At 51.0% G+C, this 18001-nt stretch overlaps 1 protein-coding gene and 1 non-coding gene across 14 annotated transcripts in view; one reads left to right on the top strand and one right to left on the bottom strand.

Annotated features, from left to right (window-relative positions):
- The window catches only part of TBC1D31 (TBC1 domain family member 31), a 70768-nt gene extending 64226 nt beyond the window's left edge, over window positions 1-6542 (top strand). For all 13 annotated transcript variants that reach the window (XM_025993402.2, XM_025993404.2, XM_025993403.2 and 10 more), the window contains 2 exons: window positions 3942-4037; window positions 6195-6542. In XM_025993402.2, the coding sequence (XP_025849187.2) occupies window positions 3942-4037; window positions 6195-6328 (230 nt within the window). In that variant the 3' untranslated portion in view covers window positions 6329-6542. The remainder of the gene's footprint in view (window positions 1-3941; window positions 4038-6194) is intronic.
- A 4295-nt stretch (window positions 6543-10837) lies between these two features.
- TRNAM-CAU (transfer RNA methionine (anticodon CAU)) lies at window positions 10838-10910 on the bottom strand. Its single transcript has one exon. It is a non-coding gene; the product is annotated as a tRNA-Met (tRNA).
- Between the last annotated feature and the right edge of the window lie 7091 nt (window positions 10911-18001).

Genomic DNA, 18001 nt, shown 5'->3' with positions numbered 1-18001 from the left:
TTAATGTCAAATCTTTATTAGCAGTGAAAAGGAAATTCTTAGTATTTTCTAGAAAACAGAACCTTCTGGACAATGTGAATGGCCCTTGCTACCCCTAAAATCCCATGTCCATAAACTTAAAATTGTAGCTGAATAGCTAATGTCCTATAAAATGATATTTAGCGCAGAGTTTTAAATGGGCAAAGGATTTGAATATACATTTCTCCAAGGAAGATAAACATGGCCACGGTACACACAGGAAAAGATATTTATCTTCATCAGTTAATAGGACAATATAAACCAAACCACGATGAGGAAAAAAATTTAAAAATACAAAAACAGGGGCACCTGGGTAGGTGGCTCAGTCAATTAAGCATCTGCCTTTGGCTCAGGCATGATCTCAGGGTCCTGGGATCAAGCCCCGCGTCAGCTCCCAGCTTAGCGAGGAATCTGCTTCTCCCCCTGCTTATGTGCTTCTCTCTCTCACTCTCTCTCTCAAATGAATAGTAAATAAAATCTTTAAAAAAAATTTTTTTTTTAATAAATAAATACAAATAAAAAAACAATGAGATACTATTTCATACTCACTAGTGTGACAATAATCAAACATAGCAAGTGTTGACAAGGATCAGAAAGAAATGGGAACAGTGCTGATGGGAGTATAAAATGGCAGCCACTTTGGGAAATAGTCTGGTGGTTACTCAGTAGGTTAAACCTAGAGTGGCTGTATGACCCAGCAGATGCACTTGTAGGTGTGTACCTAAGAGACTCAGAAATGTGTTCATACAAAAACCTGGACAGGAATGTGCATAGCATCATTACTAGTAATAGCTGAAAAGTATAAATAACTTGAATATACATCAAACGAGGAATGGATCAACAAAATCTAGCCTGTCCATATGATGGAAATTTATTTAGCAATAAAAAGAAATTAAGTACAAATTTATGTTGTAAAATGGGTAAACCTTGAAAACTTTGCTAAGTTTAAGGAGCCAGATATAAAGGAATACATATCATTTGATTTTCACGGGGGTCAGGAGGGTACTACTAATGGATGTAGAGGACTTGGGGGGACGGAAATGTTCTAGAGTTAGTGGTGATGGTTGCACAACTCTGAATACACTGAGAACACTGAACTGTGCATTTTAACAGAGTGAATTTTATGGCACGTGGATTATATCTCAATAAAACTGTTACTTTAAAAAAAAAGACGTTAGTAAATGCTGTTATCATGTGGGGCCATTGGACCAGGTTTTTAATCACTAAAAGAAAGGGACGGACTTGGAGCAACAGGGAGCACACTTCAGAGGGAGGACTGCATGATGCGTGCGGTGCAGGATCCCCAATTGGGTGGCAGGGGCGCACTGGATCCTAGTCCCAGCTTTATGGTAAATGAACACAGAAGTTTAAAGATTAATTGGTTGGTTGGTTGATTGATTTGAGAGAGAGAACACAAGCAGTGGGGAGGGGCAGAAGGAGAGAGAGAGAGAAGTGGACTCCCCACTGAGGATGGAGCCCCATGTGGGCTTGATCCCAGGACCCAGAGACCATGACTTGAACCCAAGGCAGACACCCCAACCCAACTGAGCCACCCAGGTCCCCCAAACACAAGAGTTTAAATAAATGATGCTAGAGTCACTGGATTTATTCACAAATGGTGACTGGTCTTCAGTTTCCTCATTTGTAAAATGAGAGCATTATAGACCAGGTGATCTTTAATTTTGTTCCAGTGCACCGTTTTCTAGCCATTTATGGTTTGTGAACCTCTCTGAGACTCTTCCAGAAACATGCACATACAAATAGACACACAGAACTTTCCTTTATAATTGTTGTGGATTCACCAGCTTCAGCCTCCATGAACTCTGCTTGTACATGACAGAACTTGTTAGATGTGATTAATCAGCGGCCCGAAGTTGCCTGCTGTGGTGAGATGTTAGACCAGCTGGAGCAGAGAATGCGGGTGCAGGATAGTTAGAGATATCACTGGAAAGCTAGAGGATAGGGACCTTCAGTGCCAGGCTCAGGAAGTGGGCCACATCCTGTTTGCCTTCCTGGCTACACAGCAGAATGACCTGGAAACTCTACGGTGGGGCCTACCTCCTGGGTAAAGAAATTGGTACCTGGCATTAGAAGAAGGGAGGAATTTTAGTTTGTATCTTTGGTTCCTTTTGAATTTTGTGGTCCCCTTAATACAAATTCAGCAAATACATACTGATTTAAACTGATAAGAGTCACCTTTGGGGCTTTAAAATATATTACACTGGGGAATCCCTGAGTGACTCAGTGGTTTAGTGCCACCTTCAGCCCAAGGTGTGATCCTGGAGACCCGGGATCGAGTCCCACGTTGGGCTCCCTGCGTGGAGCCTGCTTCTCCCTCTGCCTGTGTCTCTGCCTCTGTGTGTGTGTGTGTGTGTGTGTGTGTGTGTGTGTGTGTGTCTCATGAATAAATAAATAAAATCTTTAAAAAAATAAAATAAAATATATTACATTAAATGAAGAATAAGAAGTTGTATTCCAAAAGGTACAAGAAAGGATTTTTGAGTTTTTGCTTTATTCTTTATGTGTTCAAATGTGTTACTTCTAGCATTTTTTTTTAATTGCAGATTTTTAAAAACCCACATACTGAGGATCACATCAACTGTGAATTAATGTGGTAGATCTAGGATAGAAGCTAGGAAGCTGGAGTTTTGTTTTAAAATTTCATAGGTGAATCTGCTCAGCCAGTGTTTAAAGCATGGCTATAGGCAAAGGGAACCATTCGGTGCTGGAACAGAGGTAATGTTTACACCATGGCCCTTGGGGGAGAAGTAAACAGCCAGGGGCAGGCTGGCTCTTGGAGAACAAATGAGAGACCAGGGACAGTGAGGTCTCAGATGTGGAAGGATCTAGAGAACCAGCATCTACTGTGTAAATCATCTGCAACATCGCAGTAGCGAATAGTGGTTTTACAGTTTATGCCAGGATATTACGGAGCTGGCGAGCTCACCACCTGATTCCATTTCTGCCAGTATTATATTTACAAGCTATGTCTCCTTATGTAAAATTGAATATGCCTTTTTTTTTTTTTTTAATTCTCTCATTAGAAACAGTTCTTTGGAGCAAATGCAGATTACATCTACTACCTCTGCCTCATGACAGCCCTTCAGATATTTGAAGATGACTCTTACGTTCCATTTCCCCACACCAGTTCAAATTAGTCATTTGGTAATCAGCCCCAAATAGTCTTAATGACTCATTGAGCTAAAACTGTGAGTTAAAACCATTAGCTAAAGCCCTCGAGATCAGGTAAAAAGCAGGCATCTTAATGAGTCAGTGTAACTCAGACTGTCTGGACCTGAGTCTTGGAGGCTTGGACTCCAGGGATGGGAGTAGAAAGGGACAGTCATGACTCTTGTTAGGATGAAAAATCAAAAAAAGATCTTAGTGTCTTACTGAAAAGCTGTAGGAGTTGGGGAACAGTGAAAACAGAGCTGAGGGGCCTGTATAACTTATGAGATGAGAATGATTGATTAAAAAATTGGGGAAGGTACCGTCGGTGCCGGAACCCTGCTCTGCTCGCTGTTCTGGAAGGTTTCAGAGGTAGCCAGCCTGCTTCTTGCTGATTCTCCCTTGCTCTCCGTTGCTGTGATGAGGCCCTGCCCTGTGGAAGCCACCGGGGATGGGCTCGCTCATCAGTTTTTCATAATCTTTTCCAAGAAACATTTGGAATCTGTGTCCTAACGTCTCTATTTTTGAGTTCTTTGTTGGCTTTTTGTTTTAGCTAAAGGTGTTTTTAAAATATTTCACCAAAACTTCAGCTCTGAACTGCACTTAACCTGCCTTTAATGGGGACAGCACTCTTCTCAGAATAGAAGTCGGGCTTTTCATCCTTGGCAACTGTAATTTCCTAGGGACCATTTTGAATTAAGAAAGGCTTTCCGCTCACTCCTAACGTCTTCTGTATCTCCTCACTTTTCTAACAGGAGTGCCCAGGTACCAAAATGGACAGGTCGTCTCCAGCTGTTTGTCTAGAACCTCGCAATTAAATGACATTTCGGAAGCAGATTCCTCAACATGTCGTAAGTTGATAAGCAATAAATATTTCTTCCAGCATTGAAAATTTAGCATTAAGGGCATTTGGGTGGCTCAATTGATTGGGCGTCTGCCTTCGGCTCGAGTAAAGATCCCAGGATCCTGGGATCGAGTCCTGTGTTGGGCTCCCTGCTCGGCACAGTACCTGCTTCTCCCTCCCCACTCTGCTCGTGTTCTCTCTCACAGTCTCTCTCTCTCTCTCAAAAAATAAAATAAAATAAAATAAAATAATAATAATAATAATAAATATCTTTAATTTAAGCAAGGTTGTGGCTTGAATTCTATTTGCAGCATGCTGATACCATTTTTCCAAGGCATTGATAATGGAAATCCTGAAATGGATGTAGCAAGATTCTCAGATTATCTAGCTGGGGTAAAAACTGGATCAGACCAAAACCAAGCAAAGAAAGTTTGCCAGATGGATGTCCCTGATGAGAACCAGCTGCAGGCTCCTGCAGAAGTCTGTCACTAACTAAAAAAAAAATTTTTTTAAGATTTTATTTATTTATTCATGAGAGACACAGAGAGAGAGGGAGAGGCAGAGACAAAGGCAGAGGGAGAAGCAGGCTCCATGCAGGGAGCCCAACACGGGACTTGATCCCAGCACTCCAGGATCACGCCCTGGGCCAAAGGCAGGCACTAAACTACTGAGCCAACCAGGGATCCCCTGTCACTAACTAAATTAATGATACTCACAACTAGTTTTTACATCCTTGTGGAAAGAAAATCTGAGCGTTAGTTTTCAAAGCTATTAGATGTTTGAATTTTCTGACTCTGTTCTTCTGGGTGGGCTCTGTCCAATAGCCACTGGAAACGTGGGTTTGCTCTGGGCGCCGTGATGGACTGCTGGGGCCACTAGCAGCCGGACTGCCAGACACTAATGGTTTCGTGGTGATTAGCTGACTTTTAATCCCTCCGCCTGATTCACTGGAAGTTTCTGTTTCTGTTTAGAAGGGACAGGGTGGAAACATGATACAGAAATAGAGTCACAGCGTTAGCCCATCAAGGAGCTGACAGCTTTCCCAATAAAGTATTGATTTCTTTTTTAAAACAAGAGGGGACAAGAAACTCTTTTAGACTTTGATTTCAACTGACATTTTCAATTAAAACTATCGTATAGAAGAAGCGGCATTTAACGAGATGTTTTAAGTTCTCTTAGAAGAACAGATTCTTACACAAGTGTCTCTGAAGACAAGCTGTATAAGAACCTAAGAACCTAGAACAAGTCGGAGATTCCAGTGTTGTATATTTTTGGCTGACTCATACTTTATATAAGTATAGATTCTGTGTTAGAATCAGAATTAAACCAAAAGTCAAATGAAAGCGTACGTGAGATTTTCAGCTGTTCTTTATTCTGACACGTCAGAACTTCACTTTTTAGTTATTAGATCATTCCAAATTAGAAACTAAGGTCAAGACATTTGGTAAGCTCAGGTGATTTAGCAGCAAAACAAAACACAAAAGTTGTATTCCTTTGGAGGAAAATCATAGTTTCAGAAATCGGAGCTGTTTGAATCTAGGTTTGAGAAAAGTGTATTTTTAAGATGCTTGCTTTTTTTTTTTCTCCCAGATTCCAGTGTTTACTAGGCCCTCAAACTCAGTATCAAATGGCTGTTGCACTTGGATACATTGTAACATTTTAATTGGACTCTCCCTGTGTTGGCCACTATTAAAACCATTTGATTTATTTATTTTCGTTTAGTCATTGGGAAAGTAGTCTTGGTGTACTTTTCTAAATATTAATTTTGGCGGCTTGGAATGCTTTTTCTCATTATCATTAAGCCTCCTGGTGAGGAAACTTATTGTTGCAAAGAATTCACTCATCCTCTCTGGGACAAGATTTGTTCCTAATTTAAAAGATTGTCTGTATCCTCCAGATTTAAAAAAAAAAAAAAAAAAAGTGCTAACTAACCAAAAGCAAGTACATTCTCTGACAGCATTCAACAAATTTATTCAACAAATAAATATTTGGCTTGTAAATGGAACAATATAGGAAACAATAGATTAGGCTTTTCAAGAAATTTTTTTTGAATATTCATTTCATTATTGATTTCTGGCAACATATTTGCCTTTAAAATGCTGTATTGTTGCTAACATCAAAAATTAAAATTAAACTATTGTTAATTTTAAATTTTGTTTTCAAGCTTCTTTTAGTCAAAGAAGAATACAATGGGATACCACGGAACGGGATCTTATGGAGAGAGTGAGAAATCTTCGCCAGAGACTCACCGTCCAGACTCGTAACAGATGTCAAACTCCCCACCTTTTGGTTACATAGATAGGGCTTGAGATGAAGAAATAACCTATTTTGCAATCAGTGACATGGATTTTTACATTATTTATTTTATACCCCTAGAGAGGTCCACCTTTTGTATAGAAAAATGTATGTATAAAAATTATGTGTACTATTTTGTACTATTTTGTTCTGATGCTTTTTGGCTTGTAAATGACTCCTTGTATTTTTCATAATAAAATTTTTGAAGCTCTTAAAACTTGTATTAGGCTCTTTCAGGTTGCAAGGACCAGCGTAAACCTCTGACTTTAGCTGATGAGAGTTTATTTTAAAGATAAATGGAGAGGGGCGCCTGGGTGGCTCAGTTGGTTAAGGATCTGCCTCTGGCTCAGGTCATGATCTCAGGGTCTTGGGATCGAGTCCCAGGTCAGGCTCCCTGCTCTGCAGGGTGTCAGCTTCTCCCTCTGCCACTCCAACTGCTTGTGTTCTCTCTTTCTAATAAATAAAATCTTAATAAAATAAAATAAATAAATGGAGAAACACAGAAAATCATCTTACAAACCTTGCAGCCAGAACTGCGGGAGAAGTCAGCAGGACATCTAGAGCACCAGCAGTGTACACTGTGGCCGTCTGTCCCCCAGCACCAGGGTCTCCTCTTCCCCAGTGGGCCCCCCCTGCTCCTAACACTGGTGTGTGTCTCTGTCTCTGCTTCTCCAGACAGCTCTGCTCTCCCACTCTGGCCCTTTGCTCCACAGCAGGGCTCCTCACAATTTCCATTATCTTGGGTAATTATTTCCAGAACCTTCCCTGAACCCATCTCTAAAAGGTGGGTAGAAATAGCTCAGGACGGATGTGAGGATTAAATGAAAGATAATGTAAAATTCTGATACTGTGACATACAGTAAGCCTGCAATAGTAGTAATTCTTAGGCTCTCTTTTGTCCAGTAGGCAAAGTCCTAATGCAAGCCATTGGTTTCCCAGGAGCACTTTCTTCAGCCTACTTTTCTGTCCATTTTCAGGCAGCTGCAAATGCCTTCATGGGCCAAGCTGGTGTGTGTTTGGCAACAGGAAGTCACAGAATATAAAATGTATAGGGTAGAATGGAAAGTCAGGGGAGCTAGAAACTGCTTGCCGTCCTAAAAGCATTCTAAAGTATTCTGATCCTGCCAGCCAGACTCAGCTCTATAATGCCAGATTTTTACCTCTACTTCAGGTCCCCTTTTACCCGAACTCACAGTTACTCAGACTGGTTTTGCAAATACACACCTCTTTTATAGCAATACCGTTTTTCATTTTTGAAAGTTACCATTTGATGGGTAATTGGGTGACCGGCATTAAGGGGGGCGGGGCACATGATGTGGTGAGCACTGAGTGTGATAGGCAACTGATAAATTATTGAACACTACATCTGAAACTAATGATGTTCAATATGTTGGCTAATTGAATTTAAATTTAAATAAATTATTGAACACTGCATCTGAAACTAATGATGTACTGTATGTTGGCTAATTGAATTTAAATTTAAAAGTTTCCATTTATCCAGGGATGGTTATGCAGACTCTCAACCAAATGAAGCTCTTTCTATCACATTCTTTCAGTTTTCTCTGGCTCTATAGTTCTCCCAATAATCTTGATAACGTCACTGTCGTAGCAGATTTCAGATCCTGGGCTGAATCTGGTCAGATGTGCTTGCTTGGGGTTTTCAGACAGTCTCACACTTAAATAAAATAGATGAAATACGTTTCTGATTATCTCCTCCTGCTGCTTGACACATCTTCAACTTAACCCCAATTTCTTTGTTTTGTAAACTCTCTGGGAATTGAAGAAAGGTGTAGCTTAGCTAAAATTCTTCCCACTCTGGCTCCCTTCAAGTAGTTTCTCTCCAGTACTCCCTTGAGCTTGTTAAAGCAGGACGGTTCCTAAAGGCCTTTCCGTATTTATTGCCTTCATAAGGTTTCTCTCTGGTGTGAAGTGGTCCATGTCGGATGAAGGTGAGGCTTCCCCTGAATTCTTCACATCGGCTACACTTAGTGTCTCTCCAGTATGAATTCAGTGATGTCGAATAAATTATTAACTTGGTTTAAGGCCTTTTCAGATATTTTTTTAAGGTTTTATTTATTCATGAGAGACACACAGAGAGAGGCAGAGACAGGCAGAGGGGGAAGCAGGCTCTGAGTGAACAGGGAAGGGGATGCGGGGCTCCATCCCAGGACCCCGGGATCACCACCTGAGCCAAAGGCAGATGCTCCACCGCTGAGCACTCAGGCGCCCCAAGGCCTCTCTGGATCCTTACGTTCCTGTGGCTCTTGTCCAGCGTGAATTCTCTGATGTTGAGCAAGATTTGAGCACTTGCTAAAGGCCTTTGCGCGGTGATTCCGTGTCGCCCATCAGGGCAGCGGCGGGGGCCAGCAGCACGGCGACAGCTTCACTGGCATGGGTGCCCCCGGCACAGCTCCTGGAGCTCACGTCTGGATGGAGCCGGGAGCCAAACCACACGGCAGCTTCAGCAGGAAAAGCCGAAGAGCCGGGGAGCTCCTGAACGACGATGGGCGAGTAACTGCGATGTGGAGAGAACGCCGCGGGGTCCCGCGGACTGCGGGGAGCAAAGGAGGCGCACACACCCGGGAGGGCCCCCGAGTGTCGCCTGCGCGGCAGGTGCCCCGCCCGGTGGAGAGGCTGGTGGCAAAGCGCTCGTCGGCCCGAGGCTGTCGGGTCACTGCGGGGTGCGCTCCGGGCCCGCGGCGGGGACAGGGCCCCACGGGCGTCCCGTGCGCTCCCGGGGCTCACGGCCCAGCGAGCAGGAACCGGCAGGCAGAACCGCACCTGCCAGGGGGAAGAGAAGCCCCTTCCCCGGGCGGCGACCTCCAGCACCCCCGGCGGCCCCTCGGCCCCCTGCACGCGCGGGAAGGGAGCCGAGGTGGCCTGGCGGGTGCTGCAGACCGAGGCGCGCAAAGGCTTAGGGACGCAGGGGTGCAGCGGGGGGCGGCTCGCTCACCTCCCGCGACGCGCTCAGCCGCAGGGCGCGCCCCGCCTCGGGCACCGAGGGAGCGGAGCATCTGCAAACTTGAAGCGCTCGGGGCTGCTTGGGAGGGGGGTGGGGGGCGGGAGATGCCGCCGCGGACGCTCCCCTGACTCCAGGGGAGGTGATGGGGACCCCACCAGGAGAGGCGGGGGGGGGGGGGGCGACCCGAGGCAACCATATAGGGCAGTGGGCAGCAGAGGAGGGGGAGGAGGGGGAGAGGAGGAGAGGAGGAGGAGGGGAGGAGAGGGAGGAGGGGGAGGGGGAAGAGGAGAGGGGGAGGAGAGGGAAAGGAGGAGGAGAGGAAGAGGAGGAGGAGGGGGAGGAGGAGAGGAAGAGGAGGGGGAGAGGAGGAGAGGAGGAGGAGGAAGGGGAGGAGAGGGAGGAGGGGGAGGAGGAAGAGGAGAGGGGGAGGAGAGGAGGAGAGGAAGAGGAGGAGGGGGAGGAGGAAGAGGAGAGGGGGAGGAGAGGAGGAGGAGAGGGAAAGGGGGAGGAGAGGAAGAGGAGGAGGAGGGGGAGGAAGAGGAGGAGGAGGAGGGGAGGAGGAGGAGGGGATGGGGCTCCGGGCGATGGATCATGTTGTCCCTAAGAATGAAGCAGCCGGCCGTCCACTGAAACGCTGCCCGACATTGACAGGAAAGCTTCCGCGGGCTGAGCACCTGACTGAGGGCCACGCTCGCGGGCCGCAGTTCGCAGACCTACACTCCTTTCCAGATCCAAAGGCTCCTGACCCAAGGGGAGGCCGCCCCCCCCCCCCCCGAGGAAGGATCCCGCAGCAGTGAGGGCCCCTGCTTGCTATGAATGATCCCAAGCCTTTCCAGAGGGACCTGTTGCCATTACCGGCCGCAGGCAGGGCCTGGACGCAGCCCCTTCCGGGGATCCCAGACATCGGCTCTAGGTGGACACTCACTCCCGCGCCCACCTGGGGTCTGGGGTCTGGGGCCAACCTGGAGTCAGGGCGGGCGCAGCAGGGCCAGGGCGCCGGCTGCGGCTCCGAGGAGCTGCCCGCGGGCACGACCCCGCCGACCGCCCCGGCGCCCCGGGAGCTGCTGCCTACGGGTGGGAGCCCGAGGTCCGCTGGCGGCCCGGGCGCGGCTGCAGAGACTCGTGCTGCCGCCGAAAACTTGGGGGGGGGGCGAGCCCCGCGAGCGCACCCCGTCGGCCCGCGCAGCACCGCAGCTCCGGGGGTGCAAGCGCCTCGGTCCGCCCCGCCCCCTCCCGGGGTCCCGGGGCCGGAGCGGGCGGCGGGGGAGGCCCGGGGGCAGGGGCGCCGCCTGCTGGGGACGCCGCGGTGCTTCCCAGGAGGCTCACAGCGGCGGCCCGCGGGGTCAGCCGGGCTCCCGGGTGTCCCCCTGTCGTCGCGCCTCGGAACAGACAAGGGGGACGGGACACCCACAGGCCGCGTCCGGGCGCCCGTACTTGGGGGGGGGGGCGAGGCGGACCCCAGGGACCCACGGGGGAAAAGCACGGACGCCGGGGTCTCCCCGTGCAGCACCGACAAGCAAACAAAACCCGGAGCGCGAACAAAAGTATTGTGCCCCGTGTGAGGATCGAACTCACGACCTTCAGATTATGAGACTGACGCGCTGCCTACTGCGCTAACGAGGCACCTGCGTGCGTCCTCCGGCAGTAGGGTAATGAGGCTAACGCAGGGGCCTGCGCGCATGCTCAGACGAAACCCCGCGCCGAGCTCGGGACCCAAGCTCCGGCGCCCGCGCCCGACGGCGTCCCTGGCAACCTCGGCCCCGCGCCCGCCCGCCCGTCCGCCGGGCGACAAGCGCTGCGGCCTGCCGGGCCCCAGGCACCGAGGAGAGGACGCGGAGGCCGCGCTTCTTCCCGCGGCTGCACTTGGGCGTTTGCATGTTTGTGAGCCCGTGAACCACCCACTGGGCCCCTGGGCGTCCCCGGCTGCGTGCGGGGCGCTGCGTTCCCGGGGACGCCCCCGGCCTCCGCGGGCTGCGGGGCGGGGCGGGCGCAGGCGCAGGCGCACGAGCACGAGCACGGGCACGAGCACGAGCACGAGCACGAGCCCCGCTTACTGAACTCCTACCTCACCTCCCCTGGTGCAGGAAACTATCACTATCATCCGTGGAAAGCGGGTGGGTTTTTTGTTTTTTTTTAAGAATAGGTCAGAATGAACACACGACTCTCAGAGCCCCCCCGCGCGTCCCCTGAACTCAGCCCGCGGACCTCGCTCGTGTACCCTGAACCTCCGCCCGGTGCCCGGAGCCTCGGCGGGGGCGGGGGCGGGGGCGGGGGCGGGGGGCCTCCCCGAGCGGGCCTCCCACGTGTCCTATGTTCCCTGGGATCTGCCCTTATGGGACGTGGCGGGAGGAAGCGAGTCGGTGCCCCCGAGGTCGGGAGGCGCGGCGGGACGTGAAGGGGACGCAGGCCCAGGTGAGCGCCGGGAGGCGGAGGCCGCGCTCGGCGACCCTGGGGGGGGACAGGAAGCGCGACGGGGAGGGGCCCTGGCGCGGTGCGCTCGGGGCGACTGCGGGCGAAATCCCGGGGGGGGGGGGGTGCAGCGGGCGGCCCGGCTGCAGGACTCGCCGGTTGGCTGCACCCTCCCCGGGGCCTCCCCAGGGGAAGCCCCACGGCCCCCCAGTCGGGGGCAGCCCTCCCTCCACGCTCCCCGGGGAACCCCGCAGGAGCCGTGCTCCAGGTGCGGCCTCAGGGCAGCTCCCGGGGCGCAGCCGGGCGAGGGTCGCCGAGGGACCCCCAGAGACACGCTCACAGGAAGCCTGGGGGTGGGGGGGCAGTGACTCGCTCCGGGGTCCCGCAGGCCCACAGATGCCCTCCCCCGCCGCCGGGGTTATGCCCTCAAGCCGCGTTAGACCTGCAAAAATTTGGGAGGAGCCCAAGTCCAGGAGCAGGGACGGGGCCGCAGGAACGAGGCTGGGAACAGGAACGCGGGGCGCTCCACGCCCCACAGGACCTGAGTGAAGCAAGCCCGGGCACAGCGGGGTGTGGGGCCTGCCGCTGCCGCTGCCGGGTGGGGCGTGCGGAGGGGCTGAGGGCATGCAAGGGGGCTCGTGTTTGCACCCTGAATCTCTGAGCCGATACACAGAAAACCAAGATCAATGATCAATATGTGTTGGAGGAGGCTGCACGGTTGAAGGCATGGATGGGAGGAAGGCTTTTTAGAAAGTGAACTATTATGTTAGCAGGTTTAGATTTACAGAGGAATGGCAGGTACTAGAGTTCCCATAAAGACCACCCCCAGAAAAAATAAAAATAAAAAGACCACCCCCAGTTTCTCCTATTACTAACCTCCCACACTAGTGTGCTATGCTGGTCACAATCCCTGAACCAGCGTGGATATTTTATTGCCTGAAGTCCATCCTGATTCACATTTCCTTGGTTTCCCCTAAAGGTCCTTTTTCTGGTCCAGGAGCACATGCAGGACCCCATATCATGTGTAAAAGTCATGCCCCCTTAGGCCTCTCCTGGCTGTGACGGTTTCTCAGACTTGCCTTCTTTTCTTCTTCTTCTTTCTTCTTTCTTCTTTCTTCTTCTTCTTCTCCTTTCTTCTTTCTTCTTTCTTTTCTCCTTCTTTCTTCTTCTTCTTCTTCTTCTTCTTCTTCTTCTTCTTCTTCTTCTTCTTCTTCTTCTTCTTTCCATTTTTAATATTTGGTTAAACAAAATACATCTTTTGGGGGATCCCTGGGTGGCTCAGCGGCTTAGCGCCTGCCTCCAGCCCAGGGCATGATCCTGGAGATCTGCGTCAGGCCCCCTGCGTGGAGCCTGCTTCTCCCTCTGCCTGTGTCTCTGCCCCTCTCTCTCTCTCTCTCTCTCTCTCTCTCTCGTGTGTCTCTCATGAATAAATAAATAATCTTTTTAAAAAATACATCTTTTGTAAACAAACCCAGCACAAGGCCAACAAAAAAAAGGAATAAAAGCAAGAAAAACAAAAAGCCTAGGGTTGCCCCTTAGTGGGCATCGGGGTCCCTTCCTTAAAGGAAGTGGGGCTTTTTTGCCCTCGGGTATCAGCATGGGCCCCTGTTCTAAGCACCAGAATTGGGTATGAACAGAGAAACCAGCCCTGAAATGTCTGAGCGCCCTGCGTATCCCCCTGGCTCCTGGCCTCCAAGTGCACAGGGACTCCTCTGAAGTGCCCTTCGCACAGGCCCAAGCAGATTGGTGGAGAGGACCCCCCCCAACCCCAATAAGTAGTTACTATCACTGACAGTGCCCGTGGACCCCAGTGTTGGGGAGGACTGGTCCGATAGTTTATAGACTGATCCTCAGTTTGGGGATTTGCCTCAAGTTCTTCTGGGAGGAAGACGTTTCACGGTTTACCTTTGAATAGTTGAAAATAAAATATTCCAACTTTGTTCTTCTGCTGCCTATTTAAGATGTTAAGTCCATTAACCTAAAAGATCTAAACTGCAGGAACAAAGGAGGCGGAGGCGGCGGAGAGCGAGGAGGGGACGGTGCAGGTGGGGAGGAGGGCTTCGGTGCGCCGGGAGGGGGCGCAGCGGTCTCCCCATCTCCGGGTGGGGGTCCCCTCGGGAAGGCGGGAGGGGGGAGGGCGCGTCCGTTGGGTTCTAGAGCGTCCCGGGAACAGGGCGGGAGGCCGAGGGGGGCGGGGGCGCGGCCACTGGGGGGAACCCGGCTGGGCCCGCCGCGGGGGTGGGGGGGGGGGAGGACCGCAGCATCACCCAAACCTTCCCCTGCAAAGTAGAGCACGCGAGGGACGGGGATGAGGGGGAGCACCGGGTCAATATTCCACCAAATAAAGCGTCTCCATCTTTTAAATGCGCGTGTCACCAATTTTCAAAGACTTTGACAAGGAGCCCGTGTGCACGCACACGCACACGCACACTCGTGCTTCCTCCGTGAGGCCCGCGCCCCTGCAGAACCCCGGGCAGGTGCCGGCTCCCCACGTGGCACCCCCTGGCTGCTGCGCAGGGTCCGTGGCCTGGCTGTGCCCCGAGGTTGGGGTCAGTGTCACCTGCCCACCAGGGTGGCAGACGCAGACCCCCAGGCCTGGCTGCCAGTGAGTGACCCAAGGCTGAGGACCTGTGTCTGCGCAGGGGGTCCCCAGACGAGCCCCTTCCACCCAGAGGCCTGGCACCAAAGGCCTGGCACGCCTTTTCCACCGTCAAGCACCTTGTTTGTGACAAGGGTCTCTTCCCTGCCTTTCTCCAGCCTGGTAAACCGGTCACCCCCTCTGCAAAAACCTGATCCCCGTTGCCTTCCTCCTTTGCTTCTTTCCCTGGTCCCACCCCCAAACACCTCCCTTGGGTGGATGGGGGGGGGGCCCTTAGTCAGCGGAACACTCTCTCCCTGGGGCTCACTTACTCCCCAGAACAACCCGAAGGGGTCAGCACCACCCCTGGTCTTCACTTACAGGGGTGCAAACTCAAGGAGGCCGGTTAGGTGGCCTGCTCCTGTAGGAACCCCTGGCTGCCAGGGAGGCAAAGACCTCAGCCCTAGTCAGGCACCGCTGGGGGCCTCCCTCCAGCGCTCCGGGCACCCCCAGCAGCAACCGGCCAACATGCAGGAGAGGAGCGGAGGGAGAGAGAGAGAGTCTCAAGCAGGCTCCAGGCTGGGCTTCATCTCACCACCTGGAGATCAGGACCCTGAGATCATAACTGGATCCGAGGTCATAACCTGATCCGAAATCAAGAGTCCCCGGCTTAAGGGCCTGAGCCCCCCAGGCACCCCTGGCTGCAGAGTTCTATGTAGTTCACAGAGTGAACGACTATTAGTACGTTTTGCTAGAATAAGATGGGGTTCCGCATTAATTTTATTCCTATTTTTCATATTTACAGACATAAAAGTTGAGAAACTGTTCACATAAAGAAGAAAAAAGGGTGGAGAGAGCTTTGCTTCAGCGCTAGAATCAATTCCTTCAGCATATTTCAAGTTACAGCCTAAAAAGCACTTCAGAACTAATTTTCATCCATTTAGCAGCTTGGTTGGTCCCCGTTCAGCTTGGGATTGGAAGCCACGATCATTAGTCGTTAGAATCTTTAGCTTTCTCAACTTCTAAGCGATGTTGAATTGAACATTCCCCTTACTTGTGGTGCTGGAGCTTTCCACACCCACCTAGTAGTACGACGATCCGAAATATGGAAGAACAGATGGGAAGTGGGAGATGGAGAAGGAACAGGAACCCCTCCTCTTGATTAATTTTAGGACCTCTTCAGGTACCCCTGCAGGTACTGACAGGCAGTAGAGGCTGTTGTAAACCCATTTTACAGAGTGAAAAGTTGGTGTGCTTGAGTGTGTGTTTTGAGAAGGGGGCCTCAGGGCCAGCTGGACAGGGGAACTTACTGGAAACGTGTTGCAAATTATTGCTTTCCCACAGCCTGGCTGGACCCAGGCAGGGAGGTCACCGGGGGAACCAGACAGGCAATCCAGGCCCAGGGAGATGGCTACGGAGACGAGGATTAGGGAGCCAATGGAGACACGTTCTCCAGGAACAGTCGGGACTTGGCTCTGGTCAACTGCCAAGGATAGACAGAGAAGCCAGGAGTCATTCCAAATTAGGATGAGCAATGTCCAGAAACATCCTGGTGCCACCACCAGGCAGGAAGACAGAGGGCCTGTTTAAGGGAAACCCAATACATGCTGATTTTGCATCTCTTGTATTACACAAATATGGTGTGCTCAGTGTAGACACACACACACAGCTCTCTGTCAAAAATTGCCATACAAGTGCTACTTCAACCAATCATCCAAAAGTCAATGACTTAAACAACAAGCAGGTATTTTTCTTTTGTAAAAATAGCTTTATGGGACGCCTGCCTGGCTCAGTGGTTGAGTCAGGGCATGCTCCCAGGGTCCTGGGATCAAGTCCCACATCAGGCTCCCCATGGGGAACCTGCTTCTCCCCAATGCCTATGTCTCTGCCTCTCTCTCTGTCTCTAATGAATACATAAATAAAATATTTTTAAAAATAAAAATAGCTTTATTGTGGGCACCTGGAGGGCTCAATTGGTGAGGTGGCTGACTTCAGCTCAGGGCATGATCCCAGGATCCCGGGATGGAGTCTCGCATCGGGCTCCCAGCTCAGCATGGAATCTGCTTCTCCCTTTCCCTCTGCCCCTCTGCTTGTCTCTCTCTCTCAAATAAAATCTTTTTAAAAAAATAATAAATTGTAGCCAAAGATATACAAAATTTACCATCTTAACCACTTTCACTGTGCAATTCAGTGGCACTAGGTACATTTATGATGCAACCGTCTTAACTATCAATTTCTAAAATCTTTGCCTCACCCCAAGCAGAAACTGTACCCATTAAGCAATAGCTCCCTAGTCCCCCTCCTCCGTGTTCCTGGTGGCCTCTAATCTACTGTCTATGGATTTGCCTAATCGAGGTATTTCATGTACACGGAATTATACAACACTTGTCCCTCTGTGTCTGGTTTACTCCGCTCAGCCTACTGTTTTCAAGGTAAGCATGTATTTTTCTTGCTCCTGCAGGTTGCAGGACTCACACCAGGTGAGGTTGAATTCAGCTCTGCTCAGGGCTGTCTCCGTGTTCTCCTGGGATATTCTTCTCAGTGAGGGTCATGGCAGCCCAAGAGGCCAAGCTATGCCAAGAAAGCACATTTAAGGCCTCTGCTCTGGGTGCATCCATCAAAATTCCATTGGGCAAACCAAACCACCTGGCCAAGTTCAGCATCCATGGGGCAGGGAAGCATTCTCGGCCCACAGTGGGAGGCTGCAAAGCCAGGGAAGGGAGGGAGTGAAGAGGTGAGGGCAAGAAGCCAGTCTGTCACATACCCATATGTCACCACGGACTCAAGCACGTAAGTCCTCCTCGTCCCACCCTGGCCCCTAATCTGTTCCCTCTCCAGAGGGAGACCACTGGTATCAGTATCCTTTTGTCCCGTTACTAACAGTAAGCTTGGAACTCTTTTTTTTTTTTTTTTAATTATTCATGAGAGACACAGATCGAGAGGCAGAGACACAGGCAGAGGGAGAAGCAGGCTCCCTGCAGGGAGCCCGATGCAGGACTCGATCCCAGGACCCCAGGATCACAACCTGAACCGAAGGCCGACAACTGAGCCACCCAGGCGTCCCGAGCTTGGAAGTCCTTTCCTGCCAATACATATACATCTTCCTGTATATGTTCTTTGTCACCACAGCAGAGTGTCTCTAAGAGGAGACGGGGTGGTAGACGCACAAGGGGAGACCATGTGAGGGCACAGGGAGAAATGGCCGAGGACAGGCCAGGGAGAGAGGCCGCAGAGAAGCCCTGCCGACTCCTCAGCCGCAGGCTTCCAGCCTCCAGAACTGCGACAGGCCAGATCTCTGTTGTTTCAGCCACCCAGGCTGGGCCTTTGTAGTGGCAGCCCCGGCTGCTCTAGGTCTTCTGATTCCGGAACGTCTCACCCTTCCCAATCAGTCACAAGTGCTGTAGTGAACACTCTTGTGCTGGTGTTTGACAGCGGACATCCAAGGGGCTTGTGGACAGCCGAAAACTTTATTCTGTCCTGGATTCTGGTAGATTTGCTGTTTTGCTCCCAAGGGAGCACAGACGGGGTTGTCCATTTACCTGAGGGCGAACACCAGAAGCTCCAGGGTCGCTGTGCGGTTAGGAGCTGGGACTTCTCTTTCCACCCTGACCTGTCCCTGTACCTCCACAGCACCCTCGGGCCACTGACGCCATCTGCTTGGCAGGGTCACCACACACTGTGAGCCCATCTGACCTGACCACGACCCACAGCCCATCTTTCCTCAAAC

The sequence above is a fragment of the Vulpes vulpes genome, chromosome 13, assembly GCF_048418805.1.
Source record: "Vulpes vulpes isolate BD-2025 chromosome 13, VulVul3, whole genome shotgun sequence".
NCBI classification, from domain to species: Eukaryota; Metazoa; Chordata; class Mammalia; order Carnivora; family Canidae; genus Vulpes; species Vulpes vulpes.
Note: the sequence above shows the minus strand (reverse complement) of the source record. Positions and strands in the feature narration are given on the sequence as shown.